Source organism: Prionailurus viverrinus, chromosome C2 (assembly GCF_022837055.1).
Source record: "Prionailurus viverrinus isolate Anna chromosome C2, UM_Priviv_1.0, whole genome shotgun sequence".
In the NCBI taxonomy this organism is placed as follows: Eukaryota; Metazoa; Chordata; class Mammalia; order Carnivora; family Felidae; genus Prionailurus; species Prionailurus viverrinus.
This window is the reverse complement of record NC_062569.1, coordinates 130,596,630-130,613,820: the sequence shown is the minus strand read 5'-3', so window position 1 is coordinate 130,613,820 and position 17,191 is coordinate 130,596,630. Positions and strand designations below refer to the sequence as shown.

The window sequence follows — 17,191 nt, the reverse complement described above, 5'->3', positions numbered from 1 at the left end:
TTCTCATGTGTAACGTGAATTTTTATCCTGCAATTGCATTTTTTTCTTTCCTTGAATTGCAGTATCTCATTATTTCACTTTTAATTTTGTCCTATTATTTTTTTTACCTCAATAAATTTTCTCTTAATGGCCTCCTGTTTTTTGAGACATGATTTTTCTTGTACTGTTAATGAGAGTGCTATAGAATTTTCTGCAGTTACTTCAACATTTGGCAATAGATAATAGATTTCTCTGTAGATTGTTTCAGGTTTTTCTGTCCCTTACTTTATCACAGGGGTCCTTCTGTTTATTCCTCATTACTCATTCCAGGGCCAGGTAAAATCTACACTGATTTGGAGTGGACCAGCAGTGTGGATATATTGATTGCATATGGCCGTCTCAGAGTTTCAGCTGATGGAAACATTTCAGATGGTGGAAAAATGGATGTACACAATTCCCTATGCAATTTGTATAGTGTAGCAAGCAGTGATATTGCACTGTGATTTGATTTATTTCTCCTTTCCACTTCCTCATTCTCTAGGACTTAGAACAAATGAAGTTTGTTTCAAACTTTTTCACTTGTCTGAGTATCTCTTAGCTGTTAACCTGGGAATTAATTGTGGTTCTTGCTTTTCCTTCACTCCCTTCCTCCTTCATCTTCTGAATAATTGTGACAGTATCACATATATACTCTCTGAACTAGAAGGTAGATTGTAATTAGTGCATATTATTATGGATTTATCAAACATCTATTATACATTTATAGTTTATAAATATTATTTATTTATTATATAAATAAATATTTATTATTATTTATTATAATATTTATTATTTATTATACATTTATAGTTTATATATATTATATGTATGTAGCTTACTTAATCACATCATTGTTTCTGGACACTTAAATCGCTTCTATTTCTCCAGTGCTAAAATAATATACATTAGTTGATTTTTATATGTTTAAATGACTATTTTCTTGGGATACATTTTTAGAAGTAGAATTATTGACATGAAGTATATTAACGATTTTGTGAATTTTTGATATATGCTGGCAAATTGTTTCCCAAATCTTTTAACAAGTAAAACTTCCAGAAACAGTACAATCATATGCTCTCATAAAAAAAAATTGAGGGGTGCCTGGGTGGCTCAGTCAGTTGATCAGACTCTTGATTTCGGCTCAGGTCATAGATCCAAGGGTCCTGATAGCAGCTCCCTGTTGGGCTCCACGCTGAGTGTGAAGCCAGCTTGAGTCTCTCTCTCTCTCCCTCTGCCCCTTTCTCCCACTCACATGCTCTCTCTCTTTTTAGAAATAAAAAAAAAATGGGATTACATGCTTACTTTGAAAGAAATTACAATTCTGAGAACCTATGGAAAAGAAAATTAAAAAAGCAGCCATTGTTTCACTGCCTAGCTATGATTCTTGCTATTGATTTGGCTAAGATATTTTATTTTCTTCCCTACTTCCTTGTAGGATAGATGGATGGATAGATAGGTAGGTAGGTACATAAGGTAGATAGATAGGCAGACATATAGGATGCATGTATTGATAAAAATACTATAAGATGACAGGGTGCCTGGGTGGCTAAGTTGGTTAAGTGTCTGACTCTTGATTTTAACTCCGATCATGATCTCATGGTTTGTGTGTTCAAGCCCAACATCAGGCTCTGTGCTGACAGTATGGGCCCTGCTTAAGATTCTCTCGGTTTCTTTTTCTCTCTGTGTCTCTGTTCCACTTGTCCTCTTGTCCCCTCAACATGAATGAATAAACTTAAAAAAAGTAGAAAATACTAAATGATGATATTTAAGTTGTTTTAAATTTTTGTACAATTATGCATAAACCTGTTATTAATGTCTTATATTTAATACAAATTGTTTATTTCATTAATATAAATCCTAGAGAGAAAGTGAGGAAGAATACATATTTTTAAGATTATGAATGTGTACCACATAATGTCAATTTCAAAAGGAAAGGATGTTATACCAATTTATACTCTTAGCATTCATTTATATAATTATGTGTCAAATTTACCTTCACAAGTATTAAGTATTAATATGATTTTCTTCATTTTCTTTAATTTGATAGTAAGAAACTTATACCATATTGTTTTGATTTTTTATTTGATCACTAATTAGATAAAATATATTTTTGAATGATTATTATTCACATGTAAGTATTCTTCTGCAGAATTTCTTTTAAAGCTCACAATCAATTTATGTACTTTTACTGGTGTGAATAATACTTTCATTACTAACAATATTAATGATTTTAGTCACACCATTGCTGTTTTGTACAGATAAAAAACAATTTTTTTAACTAACCATATTTCTTTCTATATTTTATTTTAAAATTTTGAATGCTTCTTGTTCAAAAAGTCTTTATATAATCAACAAATTAATCATTGTAGTTGCTCAGGATATTATGTTGAAATACTAGTGAAATAAAATCCTTCCCACCCTTCAAGTTCAAATCTGTTCTTTTTAACAGTAATAAGAATTGTATCAAATACTATCCCAGTACTCAGCTTAACTGAATTTTTTTTCAATTTCAGAGAATAAAAGACCATGCCTTGAATTCTCTCAGCTAAACATATTGCATTCCATCAAAGATTTGTTTTCTCCCCAAATGGACATTGTTTTGATGATGTATACAAGAAACAACCCTTCCTGTGCTGAGCCACTGTTTGAGCAGAATAACTCACTTAATGTTAATTTCAATACAAGCAAGAAAACAGTCTGGATTATTCATGGATACAGACCAATGGGCTCCACCCCTAAATGGCTTCAGAACTTTCTAAAGGTTTTGTTGAATCACGAGGATCTGAATGTAATTGTAGTAGACTGGAACCGGGGTGCTACAACTTTTATTTACAACAGAGCAGTTAAAAACATCAGAAAAGTTGCTGCTACTTTGGGTATATACATTCAGATTCTTTTGGTAAGAATTTTATATATTATGTATGTTATACAATATACAGTGTTTTATGCGATACCACAGAGTGGTAGTAAGATAAATACTTTTTTTTCTATAAGCATTAAGAATTATTGCTTTTATATGCTACCATTTACAGCCATCTTTTCTTTGTGGAAATGGATAAATGCCATACATAGATGTGTACTGTCTTATTTTTAGAAGAAATGTCTTAAAGACTTAGTTAATACATTTTGTCTTAAAAATCTTTTAAGATTTTTGGGGGCACCTGGTGGCTCAGTCAGTTAAGTGACTCTTAGTTTCAGCTCAGGTCATTATTTCACTGTTTGTGGCTTCGAGCCCCACATTGGGCTCTGTGCTGGCAGTGCAGAGCCTGCTTACGATTCTGTCTTTCCCTCTCTCTCTGCCCGTCCCCTGCTCACATGCGTGCATGCCTGCACATGCTCTCTCTCTCAAATAAATAAACTCAAGACAATCTTTTAAGATTTTTATCCTTTTGTAACTTTACCTATACTGACTTGAGGTTAAGGTAGTGATTCTCTGTGTACCAAGGAGATAAACTATATAATCATTAAGTTCTTTTCTAAGGTATGGCTAATATGTTTATAGTTAATTGAGTGTGAATTGGTAAAAGTGAGGGAAAAACATCTTAAAAAGTTGCATACTTCTGCCAGTCTTCGAGGCCAGTCTTAATACCATTTAGATTTGTCCAGCATTTAGGTCCAGGGTTGGGATGAGTCTAACAAATTGAGGCTAATTTGGGCTTATCAGGAATTTACATCTACATTTACTATGTCAACCCATATGGCGATCAGTGTCTATTCTAGAGAGAGATGTGGTGGTGATGAGCGCTTGAGAGAAAGAAAGGTAATTTCTGGGGCATTCATGGGCTTGAAATCTGTTTTGAGTTGTGCTCAACTCAACTTGCTCAGTTGTGCTTGGGAGACTCTCTTAAAACTAAGCAGGCGTAACTGATCCAAGAAGCAGTTACATATAATGGTTAGGAGTCAGACTGGAGGAGTTCAAAGATCAAATCAGTCTGTTATCCTCTGTGTGACTCTGACCAATTGTTTAATCTCTCTGCCTCATTTATTTATCTATATATTTGAGATAACCAAACTTTATGACAATATTTTATATAAGTATAAAATGACATTAATTCTTAATCAGGACCTGGCATAAAATAATCTGAGTAAAAATCAGGATCAGTATAATTTATACATCCCCAAGTTTGGACAAAACCAAACCATCTCTCTATAGAGAGACAGAGGAGGTGATTGATTCACCTGTTCTTATCACCTGTAAACTACATAACTGATTTTTGCTTATAGAAGTGGTCTTTTCTCTAATAAACATGTACTTCAAAGTGTTGGAAATATGATTATTAAATATAGAAATTTAGAAAGAGGCTTTATATTAAGGAAAAAAAATGAAAAGATTAATAAACTAAAGTTGACAGCAATACCCCTTCAGGTTTCTGGGCATTGCTCTGAGAAATTTGAAGAAAATTAACCTGTGGCTGGAAAGCCTGGGTCTAGTTTCTCATTGGCAGTAAATGTTCCACATCTTTCTCCAAGCCATCAAATGTGTCACTCTGCTGAATGGACCACAACCTGCTTTCTGAGAGTGTGGTGGGAGAAACTTTCCCTCCTTGTTAGCTCCCTAGTGGCCCTCCAGGGCTAAGACTCTAAGTGCTCAAAACTTGAGCTTGGAAGATCAGATTCCATCACTCTCCAGCTTGTGGATTTGGGAAATCACTTAAAATCCATGAGTCTCATTTTATCATCTCTGAAATGAGAATTATAATTCACACTGTTCCAGTCTTCCTAGGGATTTTGACACAATCTGATCAGATAAAACAAGGAGGCAGATTAGTATATATTTTGGAGTTAAATAGGCCTGGACTTGAAGTCCATCTTTTTCCCTTACAGTAATAAGTATATTTGGCTTTGGGCAACTCATTATCAAACTATTCATTCAACACTTAATAGGTGCTCTTAATAACTTTGGGCAATAGGATAAAAATAAATAACTCGTAGGACTAATGTGAATATGAGATTTACAAAACACTTATTCAAGTTAATGTGAATATGATAGTTATAAAACACTTATTCAAGTTAAGTACCTGTTAATGTCTATTACTATTATTACAAAATTATTTATTAATTAATATATTATTTTGCATATACTATTTTAGATAATACATAACAAAGGTTTTTAAAAGCTTAATGTTATTACTAAAACTATATTGAGAAATATCAGATATCTTATGGAAAAAGTTGAACAACAATATGTTGTTTTGAAATTATAAAATCCCATTCTCTATCTCCCAGAAATGTATTAAACCAGAAAAAAAAATAGTGAATACTATAATATTGATGCACAAGGCATAATTTGTGATTTCTGAAATGAAAATCATAACACTTCATTTTCAATTGCAGAACCATGGAGCGACTCTTGATAATTTTCATTTCATAGGTATGAGCTTAGGGGCTCATGTTAGTGGATTTGTTGGAAAGATATTTCAAGGTCAACTTGGAAGAATAACAGGTAAAATATTTTTGATAAAATTAGTGTTTTAGCATAATTTTAACCATGAGAAATTACTTTATTTACAAGTTAACAAGCACAATAGTTAAACGGTAAAAATGATGCACATTATTTTTTTCTGTATTATATTCAATGCTCGCCTTTGTTTTAATTAGATTCTAAAGTCTTCTTTCTTGTTTAGTTCTAAGCAGTGTTGAAGTGCTCATATAGAACTGGGAGGAAGATCAATTTCTGCAGCTCCATGTGAATTTTAAGAACCTATTATTGTAATAATCCAGAGAAAAGCTTGACTCATTAAATATAAAACTTTTTTCTTTTTTTATGTTAAATATAATTTATTGTCAAATGGGTTTCCATATAACACCCAGTGCTCATCCCAACAGGTGCCCTCCTCAATGCCCACCACCCACTTTCCCCTCTGTTCCACCCCCCATCAACCCTCAGTTTGTTCTTAGTACTTAAGAGTCTCTTATGGTTTGCCTCCTTTTCTCTGTAACTTTTTTTTTATAAAAATTTTTCATGTATTAACTAAATATATACCCATGTATTTAATTTTCATAAACTTTAACATATTTCAGTTCTTTTAAAAATTTTACTTAAACACCAGAAGAGAGAATCAGGAGTTGACAACCAGGCTTGAGGGAGTCTAGATCCTGATTCCTCTCATATTTTCCTTCACAGAGTTCCTGCATGCAGAAAGTTTAGTAGCCAAATAATGCTGATGTGGATTTTCATGCTTCCTTTTGGGAATGGTGGTGATTTTAGAACCAGAAAGTTAGTATCCTTCCCCAACCAATTTAGCTTAAAAAAAGAAAAAGGTTTATTATTTGAGAGAGAGAGAGAGAGAGAGAGACAGAGAGAGAGAGAGAGAGAGCACAAGAAGAAGGGCAGAGAGAAAGGGAGACTGAGAATCCCAAGCAGGTTCCACACTGTCAGTGTGGAACCCAAACCATGACCTGAGCTGAAATCAAGAGTCAGACACCTAGGTGCCCTATAGTCAGGTTACTCAAGTGCCCTATAGTTGTTTTTTAAAAACAATTATTGAGATATGTGTCTGTAGAAGATTTATAATGATTTTGAGTGTTAATAAAAGTAGTAGAGTATTGGGGCGCCTGGGTGGCACAGTTGGTTAAGAGTCCGACTTCAGCCAGGTCATGATCTCGCGGTCCGGGAGTTCGAGCCCCGCGTCAGGCTCTGGGCTGATGGCTCAGAGCCTGGAGCCTGTTTCCGATTCTGTGTCTCCCTCTCTCTCTGCCCCTCCCCCGTTCATGCTCTGTCTCTCTCTGTCCCAAAAATAAATAAACGTTGAAAAAAAAAATAAAAAAAAAAAAAGTAGTAGAGTATTAAGTTGAAGCAAAGGGGGAGGGGAGAGGTGAATAAATTGCATAAGTAAGAGCTTTACAAACTTTAAGTATACCTTTCTTACTTTGATCAGTTTTAGTAATATCCCTGTTATACAGATATGAAAACAGGTTAACTGAATGAATGTAGGAAGGTCAAAAGTTCTTAACAGCTAAGCCAGGATTTATGCAAAGCTTTCTAGCAACCAAAGCCTATTTCTCTTTCAACCATCACAGTAATCCTACTTTATGTTAAAGTGTGTTTATTCACACATTAGTCCAGTTTGAATGGCTCCACATGTCAAGCAATCATCAGGGTTTAAAATTCCAGCAAGTGTAGTAGTTCTACATCAGAATTATTTATGAAAAGAGAAGTTTCTGCCTCATTCAGTCAAGTGGGCTAAATACACTAGGGAAAATAAAAGGGCTTGGGATGAGCAACATTATATTTTAGTTTAAAAAATCTCGTTTTTGAGATGAGTGTATCTCCCATTGCACAGATGTTCTCAAGGTGTTGAATTTTACCTCTTTGCCCCTTTTTGACAGTTGCCAGTAGGTCATGAGCCTAGAATTTCTATGTAGAATTTCACATGCACCAGAAATAATATCTATATTCCATGGAAATTTTAATACATTTTTCTTTTCTTGTGTGTATATGGGAAGCTTTTGGTGGAAAGTAAATGATAACATAATAATAATTATGTTTTATACCCCACCACAAATTGTATTTGGCACTTAAAATTCATTTTAGAACTGCAGATAGATCTGGGACGAACTAGTAAGGCATGAAGTTCAAGACAGGACCAGGCTATTACTCATTCCCCTTCCCCTCCAGGAAAAGTAGTAGTTACTTATTAACTATAAAAATACTACCAGTTTATCTCTAAGTACTTCTTAAATAAAAACGCTAAAAAAACCCTACAATATTTTGTTGAGGCATTTCTAGTGTGGCTTAACACTAGATTGTTGGTAAACTCGGAAGATTGGTATAAATTATTCAGATAATGAAGATATTTGCTATTCATCCAATTTCATTTATATTTAGATTAGTTTTTAGACAAGTTTAAAGCTGTATAGACTTATGTTTATAATATAATAATGCAAACATATGATCTAATAAACACTATAGTAGAAGTTGATTAATTGATTGATAGTTTCTTTCTTGAATTTCAGGTCTTGACCCAGCTGGGCCAAAGTTCTCTGGACAGCCATGTGATCTCAGATTAGATTACACTGATGCAAAGTTTGTGGATGTCATCCATTCTGATATCAATGGTAACAATGTAGGATTTATTGCTTAATTACTTGAAAATGAAAAGGAGATGTAGACATTGGGATGCAGAGAACATAAAAGGAGGAAGATTAGTGGATAAAGTGATGATGAGTCTGTAATTATAAAATGATTATGTTTCCCACAAGTGGTATTTCTTGGAGTTAGTGATATCCTATGGTGTTAACATGGCACTTTTTGCCTTCAATTTACCTCCTTCAGGTTTCAAGACCTGTCCTATCATCCTAAAAAGCGGAAATTTGATTAAAAAATACTTCATCTCGTTCATGCTATTGACAATTTTGATTTGATCACAAATTCTCCCATGCTTAATGTTCCTGATGTATTTAGGTTACCATTCTCCACTCATTTTCTTGCTGTGATATCTATCAACTAGAAATGAAAACAGCATTTCAGGCACAGATAAAGAATACCTTCCCCTAAAGGTAGAGAAATAATTTCTCTATTGTTTTTAATTATCTTCCTGAAAATGTCAAATATGCTGTTGATAGTTTGGTCCAGAATGCTTTGGACAGGCACTTTCAAGGAATAAGTTAGATGGCCCTAAGCCCTTTTCTGATTTGGAATTGATGATACTAATATTTATTGAGCACTTCCTATATACTTCAGGCAGTGTTTTAAATGTTTTATGTGAATTAATTATGGCATTCTCCTAAGTTCCCATGGGATAAGTAAATGTCATCTCTTTTTTACTTATGGGGAAGCTAGAGTCAAAGTCACAAGGCCAGTAAGTGGCAGAGCCGCTTTCAAATTTCAAAATTTCAATTTTTTGAAATTTAAAATTTCAAAATTTCAAAAAATTTGAAATCTTTTGATTCCAGAGCCTGCCTTCACCAGTTTCTTGCTCTGATTAGCTGATAATTTACATGTGTTGTCACTGTGGGCATGGGGAGGTTATGGTGCTACCATGGAGAAAGGAGGAAGTGATGCAAAGACTATTCTGATTCTCCTATTTCCTCTGGTTACTTTTCTCTTTGGTCCAGGTAATTTATTTGCTCCCATAGTCCTCTGAATTGACTTCATGGTGATCCATACCAGTGCCTTTGCAAGAGATACAAATGCTATAAATGCCATAGATGACAACTTCTCAATATCAATGCCTGGGCTAACCCTATATGGATACAGTTTTGCTTCAAAAGTGGAATCTGAGTTCACCTATATCTCACAGGGAGTCAGTGCCTAAGGTTCACAGTTCTAGTGTGATACCTCAACCTCTCAAATCTTCCTTATCTCTAGCTCTTATATCAGCTTAGCATTCCCACACATAGTACACCTACTGCCCAATTGCTCTGCAGTTCTTTGTCTGAGCTCTTCTTTCTGAAATCCCAACCTTATCTCTGCCTATGGCCTTGGAATTAGCTCTTCCTACTTTTTATTTTATTTTATTTTTTTTGGATTTTCCTAATAAACTGTTTTATGTTGTCTTTCATTCTCAACATCTTTTGATGACCCAACCTATCAGATCTAACTTACCACTAAATGCCACATTGTTTTGGCACCTTTGGTTGATCTTTTCATGACCATCACAAATGAGGGACACAGAATTTTGATGCTGCATATCCACCTGTCTCAAGGAATTTCTGAATGAGATATTTGGGGTCAGTACATATCTGACAGATTAATTCTTCCTTGAATACTATTCAGAGTGCATCTTTTACTTACCAATAGGTTTTGTCCTTATTCAGTTGTATATGTTAAAAAATCTATGTCGCCTTCCAAAATTGTGAATTAGGTAATTTGGGCTAATACTCCTGCTGGGATATCAGGGAAAACTTACCAGTCCAACATCTAGAAAAATTCTAGAAGTGAACTGGCGATTTGGAGTCACTTTTCTCATAGTAGGTTCTCTGATGCAGAGGTATCAGAAATATTTTTGAAACCCATACATGAAGCTTGTAAAACATCTCATTTTTATCTTCTTTCCATGAAATGAAGGAAATATAGAAAGCTTAAATTTTATATATCACTCTCCATGTTAATATATTCTTTGAGAGAAAAAATAGAACAAAGAGAGAAGACACAATATCAATAATAAACAGGAGATAGTGTTACAGATGCTACAGGTATTAAAATGACTGTATTATGATATAATGAACAATATTATGCAGAAATGAAAATATATGATTATATGGCATGATATATAAAATAGAAAAATTTTATGAAGAAGAAAAAGCATTTACCAAACTAACAAATTAAGAGAGAAAATTTGGTTCTATAATTATTAATGAAATAGAAACTGTAATTTAAAAATTACCAGGGTGCCTGGGTGGCTCAGTCAGTTAAGCATCTGACTTCGGATCAGGTCACGATCTCGTAGTTCATGAGTTAGATCCCCACATCAGGTTCTGTGCTGACAGCTCAGAACCTGGAGCCTGCTTCAGATTCTGTGTCTCCCTCTCTCTCTGCCCCTCCCCCATTCACACTCTGTCTCTCTCTCTGTGTCTCACAAAAAATAAATAAATGTTTAAAAAATTAAAAAGTAAAAAAAAATGTAGGAAACTGTTTACAACCTTTTTAAAAAGCCTTCATAAATTTAATGTCAAAACTTGAGACAGACATTACAGAAAAGAAAATTTGTGGACATTTTCTATTATAACCATGGATACAAAAATTCTACGTAAAACATCACACTAGTAAACCAATTCAGCAACATATAAAAATGGATAATGAATCATACCCAATTTGGATTATTATAAAAAAGCAAGTTTATAATAAAAGCATACACAAAAGGATACATGAATGAGTCAATTTTTATATGGGAAAATATAAATTGTAATGTTTTGGGAGGCATCCTTAGAAGCTAAAGATTAGCAAAAAAATTATTTTATTTAAAGGTAGTTATTATTGTAGGAAAAGGAGAAGCTGGTGATTAGATAAGAACACTGTAGGGGTTTCCAGGTGCTATATGTTGACATTGGTGTGGTAGCTAATTGGCTATTTCCCTGATAGTAATTAATCCATAGCTTTATGTTTTCTTCATATATGTATTATAAACTATAATAAAAAGAAAATTTAAAAAGCGATATATGCTTTTCCTATACTTCCTCAAATGAAGGAAATGAATGACCTAAATGACCAAACTGCTCATCTTCCTCCATCTGATAAAGGGAAAATGACATCAAGGGCTGTTTAAGTTAATATAAATGTCTTTTGCTTCTCTTTGATCCCTGAGGAGTCTTCTTGGCTTGATTCTACTTTAGTAGAAGATTGGAGAAAATGATGGCTCCAACATGGAACCCCTATTCTTGGAACTCCATGTTGAGTTCAGAGATAAGGAAATTAAAGGTCTCCAAAATCATTGGCCTTTTTGTTTTTTGGGGCCATATTTAGGAAATTGCAGGCAGTTGATGGAATATAAAGAGGCTATCAAACCCTCACCACTGTTACAGTCAAATCACACTTATGCTTCCCAATTCTAAGGAGTTCCAATGAACTCACCCAAATTGTTCTTTGCTGGGGTGCCTAGGTGGCTCTGTTGGTTAAGCATCCGACTTCGGCTCAGGGCATGATCTTGTGGTTCATGAGCTCTGTGTGGACAGCTAAAACCCTGGAGCCTGCTTAGGGAGCCTGCTTCAGATTTGGTGTCTCCCTGTCTCTCTCTGTCCCTCCCCCACTCACATCGTCTGTCTTTCTCTGTCTCTCTCAGAAATAAATAAACATTAAAAGAAGGAAAAAAAAAAGAAAAAAATTGTTCTTTGCTTTTCCTTACACATTGAATCCCCTCCCCGATATTGCACATGCCCAGTGTTCTTATGCTCTGGTAATAAATACCTCACTAACGGTTATCTTGTTCTGTTACATACTAGAACTAAATCATGTTGCTGCATCTTAATCCTGACTGTCAGCCGCAAGTATTTACTTTGTTATATAAATCTATTGCCGATCACTTTTAAGAGTTTATTATGTTGTAGGAAATTTGTAGTCCCTAAGCCAAAGCCCAGCAGGCTTACTTGGCAGCAAGATTTTCATTTCTAATCATAGTCCTGAGTATTCTGAACTTGTTACCCTCTTTCATTCCTATGACTTCCCCAAGTTATAGATCCCATATTGGTAATCATGGACTCAGAATTTGTAATTCTCCAGTGCCTTGAGGATCTACAGATATACAAAAGCCCTTAAATCATAGCTACAGGTTTATGTCACTCTGGCCCAGTTTGTTCCAGCTGAAGCAGCATATTTAGATTTTTCCAGTTAGTGAATCTAGTACCAAGTCTTAGGCCTTATTATCCAGGGTACAAGCAAATCGTCACACTGGCTTAAAAGGTCCTGTATGACTTGGCTTCATTCTTTCCAGTGCTCCCTCATCCACGTTGTACTCCAGCTAGCCTGGCTTCTTTGAATACTTTAGGTATGCTCACATGGTTTTCTGCTTGGCTCACTGTCTTGCATCTTTCACATTTTGTGTGACTCTACCTCCTCAATGGGAATTTCCCTAACCAAACTGTTTGAAAGAGCAACCTGCCTCCCTCACTAGGCACTAACTGTACTCTTGTTCTACTTGTGTTTTCTCTACAGCCCTTATTATTATCTGGCATACTATATTCTTACTTGTTTATTAGGTCTTTCTCTCACTAAAATTTAATTTCCACCAAAAAAAAAGGATTTTTTCTCTCTTTTTCTTTTTTACTTGCATATTCATAGCACAAAGAACTGTGATGGGCATAGTAAATCGGTGACTGATAAATATGTTAAATTAATGACATAATTTTCATGAGGAGTTAATTTGAGGCATTAAAACACGTCTTTTTAAAAATAGCATGTATTTTATTTTCAATTCAAACTGTAGGAGTCACTTTCAATGGAATTTATAGGAGATGCTATTTGTACAAGTGTTGCTGACCTGATTATGTTCACTTTGTGATTCTCCAGTGCTTTTCTTCTCAGGTTTAGGCATTAATGAACCTTTGGGACATATAGATTTTTATGCAAATGGAGGAAAAAAGCAACCTGGCTGTCCCAAATCCATTTTTTCAGGTACACCAATAATATTTTTGAATGAATTACAGATGATTCAGAATGATGAAAGAAAATCAGTTTACTTTTTTTCCCTCTTAATCTATGGGCAAGATTTTGATCACTGTTGCTCATGATTAATGAGAGTCACTGGTGAAAAATGGTTTAATTGGATTTTTATTGGTTCATAAAGTTGACCAGTAGATATACCATTTGGTCATGATGAAACCTATTACATTAGTTTCAACAGTTGTATTTCATTATTTTAAACATTAGGAGAAATTCTGAGTTATTGAAGAAGCAATCTGGTCGAAGTATCACATAACATGAGTTTGGTTCCAGGACTTAATCTTTACCATCACTATAGTATTGTACAAACACAGATTCATAATCTCTTGCATTTGGTTGTTACATAAATAGCCAAACAGCTGCTCCAGGTGTAGAGTTTGGCTCAGTTCAGAGCCATAGGAAGCATCTACAGTGACACCTGTCAAGTAACATATGGCCAAAGCCCACTGTAGCTAGAGAAGTTTGATCAAAGGTTATAAGGATGTGAGAAGTTGAGGAAAGAAAGGGACATAATGAAGTTCTAATGTTACCTGGTTTCATAATCCTCTCTGACATTAAATAGAAATATTAGGGGTGAGGGGTTAGAAGAGAACCATGTGTACATAGCCATTAAGTGTTGTGGCACTGTGTTTGTAGTATGTCAGATTATTGAAATTAAACACATTTTTCCCCTGTGATAATTATTACTTTAGAAAAATGTCTTTTAAATCTCCTGTAAAAGCATACTGAATTTACATTTTCAATGGTACTACCTCTAGCTGCTTGAGATAAAATGGCACATTGTGGTCAGGCAACATTTCAATATTCACAAGTGCATGACATTGAGTAGAACTTAACCTTTAATTTTTTCTCTAATTTGCTTGAACTTGGTTTAATACATCTGCAGTTCTTTTGCTTGTTTTTTGTTTTTTGTTTTTTAACACTTAAGGCGTTGCATTTATTAAATGCAGTCACCAGAGAGCTGTTTACTTGTTCATGGCATCTTTGGAAACAACCTGCAATTTTATTTCATTTCCTTGTCCTTCATACAAAGATTTCCATGCTGGTTCATGTGTGGACTGTGACGACTTCAAGGAAAAATCATGTCCTAGGCTAGGTAAGTGAGATTGGTATGATGACTATAAGATTTTGTGGAAAATGAATAACATAATTGTCAGTATTTTTTGCTGGAAGCTTTTTATTTACTTATGAACATGTTAGCATTTTATGGAAAAATTGCCTGTGGAACAACCAGACACAAGAGTTTATTTCCTACTAAGTATTTTATAAGGTATTTAGTGAGAGAAGTTTAATCAACTGCCTTTCTATGCTCAGTGTAGTATACAGATCTGGTGGTCTCATGAGGATCTTTGTTCTTGCTTTGCAGAGGACTCTCACTATTTATCATCCATGCATATTTCCATTAAAGAAGGAGACTGCTTTCTTTCTTTCTTTCTTTCTTTCTTTCTTTCTTTCTTTCTTTCTTTCTTTCTTTTGAGAGTTGTGCATTCTTAGTGGCATTGAGGGTTTTTATTTTTATGGAAAGCTTTAGGAGCAAGTGGAGAGGTATAAACCACTGTTAGCTTTTCATTTGCTATTAGCAAGTAGACATGAATCATACATGGTTCACACCTTCCAAATTGATAAAACTTGGCAAGAGCGGTTAAGTATTCCAACTTTCGATAACTACAGCCTGCTGGTGGGAAATTATAGAGAAAAATGAATCCACATAAAAATAGAACGTAAGAGCTGGAAAGAATCTCAGAGGTTGTTTGTTCAGGATTTTCCAAAGACATTACCAACCCCCAGGCATGTTATGAGCATGTAAACATCTGATCAGTGTCATGATCAGGATCTGCCAGAAATGTTTCCAGAGCCAAAGGGGCTCTATTAAATGGGAAGCAATTACAAAGGCTGAATTAAAAAGCTTCCTGCAGTTTTCTTCAGCAGGAGGTTTATACTAACATGCATAGAGAATTGCTAGGAGAGACAGGCAATATGCAGGCTTTGTCAGACTTATTTTCTTGTAGACCTCTTCTGTCCAGAAAACATCCTGTGGGATTCATTTTCTTCAGACCTCATGTTAGGGATTGCTTTTCTGGTTTCATTGCTCTTCCACATAAATGAGAAAATTGTGACCCAGTGTGAGCATAAGTATTGTGTAAGGACACGAGTGAGAGCTAGAGTTAAAATCCTTAATTCTCAATTCAGTGTTCTTTCTACCTTGTTCACATTTCAAATTCAGAGGTAGAAAGTGGAAAGAGACAAATACATAAAGTGGGAAGCATTTTCAATATATATATGTGTGTGATAATATTTCAAATTTAGTAATAATGTATATATTGGAAATATACATATTATATACATAATATATAGTGTATATAGATGCTATCTACACTTTATGTATTATATATAATGTACAGACATATATACTGTATCTCTTTGAATGTGTATTTGTAGGAGAATTGGGTGTACTCATGGAACTAAATTCTGTGTTTATTTTATCTAATAATTTTATTCTGCTATATTTACTAAAAAGACACAAATAAAATTCTTAATTTATGATATATTAGTAAAGACTGCTACAAATGGATTGTAGCCATATAGAGTATTCTAACCTCTGATAAGATTTCCAGGGAGTAGATTTGCTTGTGAATCTTTAATTTGAATTATCATGTAATTAAAATAAATATAATGTAAAATTATTTGAAAAGTCATTTTTAAGTGATAAAGATCCTGAACTATAATTATAATAATTATTATAATACATTGATCCTTTAGTTCCTTTAGTGATTTGAAAGCTTTGTGTGCTATTTGCTTGAAGTCTAGTTTCTAATGTTTTCTTTCTCAAATCTCAGGTTATCAAGCTGAGCTATGGAAAGATGTTTTAAAAGAAAGAAAAGAAAAAAGATTTCTCAGGACCACTGTGTTTTTGGATACTACTGGCACAAAACCATTCTGCAGTAAGTTAACATTTTCAACAAATGAACAAATAATTAGTTTTATATATTAATTTATATATTCTCCAAAATGTTTTTTCTACCCACTCCAATTTCATCATGTAATTTCAAGGAATTCTGAAATTTGTTAGAGCCAAATTCAAATAAGGACTTGATATTTTAGATTGAATGAACATATGCTTTGGACAGTATTTTCCCAAAGAAACAATAAAGTCTGTTTGTTCTTTTCCTCCAAATTTGCCTGAATATCCTTCCCACCTTTAGAGTTATGTCAACATATACCCGATTATAGAGTTCAAGACATCTGTCTACACTATTAATATCCTTTGGGAACTGAACCTAAACTATATAAATACAAAATGTATAAGTAAATAATAACCTCCCCTATATATTTAGAGACAAGAGAAAATTCAATGAACAAGAGAGAATGTCTTAGAAATATATTAAATAATTAGACTTATGAGGAGCTATTTTAAATTTTATTCTGTTTAAAGATGAAAAGCTGGTAGTTGTTTATAAATAAAGGTAAATCCTATTATAAGAAGAATCTTACGAGAAGTTTCAAGTCACTGCCATTGACTTTAGTTACTGATGGATAAGTACTTAAAATCGATTCTTGTATTTAAAAGTATTTTGGGGGCTCCTGAGTGGCTGTCAGTTAAGCATCCAACTTTGGCTCAGGTCATGATCTCGCAGTTTGTGAGTTTGAGCCCTGCCTTGAGCTCTGTGCTGACGGCTCAGAGCCTGGAGCCTGCTTCAGATTCTGTGTCTCCCTCTCTTTCTCTCTCTGCCCCTCCCCTGCTCGCACTCTTTTTCTCTCTCTCTCTAAAACATAAATAAACATTTAAAAAATAAATAAAAAATAAAAGTATTTTTAGGGCTGTTAGTGTTATTATTTTGCAGACACAGTTGCTATCAATTTTAAGATACTGTAATTTTTAAAATATTTTAAAATAATTTTTAAAATATTAGTGTTATATTGTACCATTTGGAATTAGGCCTATTATTTAATTAAAATTTTTACTAAATTAAATTTAGATTCAAATGCAGATATAAGAAATACAGAGAGCTCCTGTGTACACTTTATCCAGTTTTCCTCAATGTTAATATTTTGCAACATAGTATAATTATAATATAA

The 17,191-nt window shown here is 34.0% G+C and overlaps 1 protein-coding gene across 8 annotated transcripts in view; it reads left to right on the top strand.

The window, feature by feature from the left end:
• The window catches only part of LIPI (lipase I), a 79,926-nt gene that overhangs the window by 21,375 nt on the left and 41,360 nt on the right, over positions 1–17,191 (top strand). For 5 of the 8 annotated variants that reach the window (XR_007155445.1, XM_047873969.1, XM_047873968.1 and 2 more), the window contains exons 3-8: positions 2,532–2,917; positions 5,353–5,461; positions 7,975–8,076; positions 12,977–13,066; positions 14,043–14,210; positions 15,952–16,056. Coding sequence is in view for 7 of the 8 variants with exons in the window: in XM_047873969.1 (XP_047729925.1) it covers positions 2,606–2,917; positions 5,353–5,461; positions 7,975–8,076; positions 12,977–13,066; positions 14,043–14,210; positions 15,952–16,056 (886 nt within the window). In the remaining variant the exon portion in view is untranslated. The remainder of the gene's footprint in view (positions 1–2,531; positions 2,918–5,352; positions 5,462–7,974; positions 8,077–12,976; positions 13,067–14,042; positions 14,211–15,951; positions 16,057–17,191) is intronic. The other 3 variants (XM_047873973.1, XM_047873974.1, XM_047873972.1) reach the window with 3 other exon arrangements.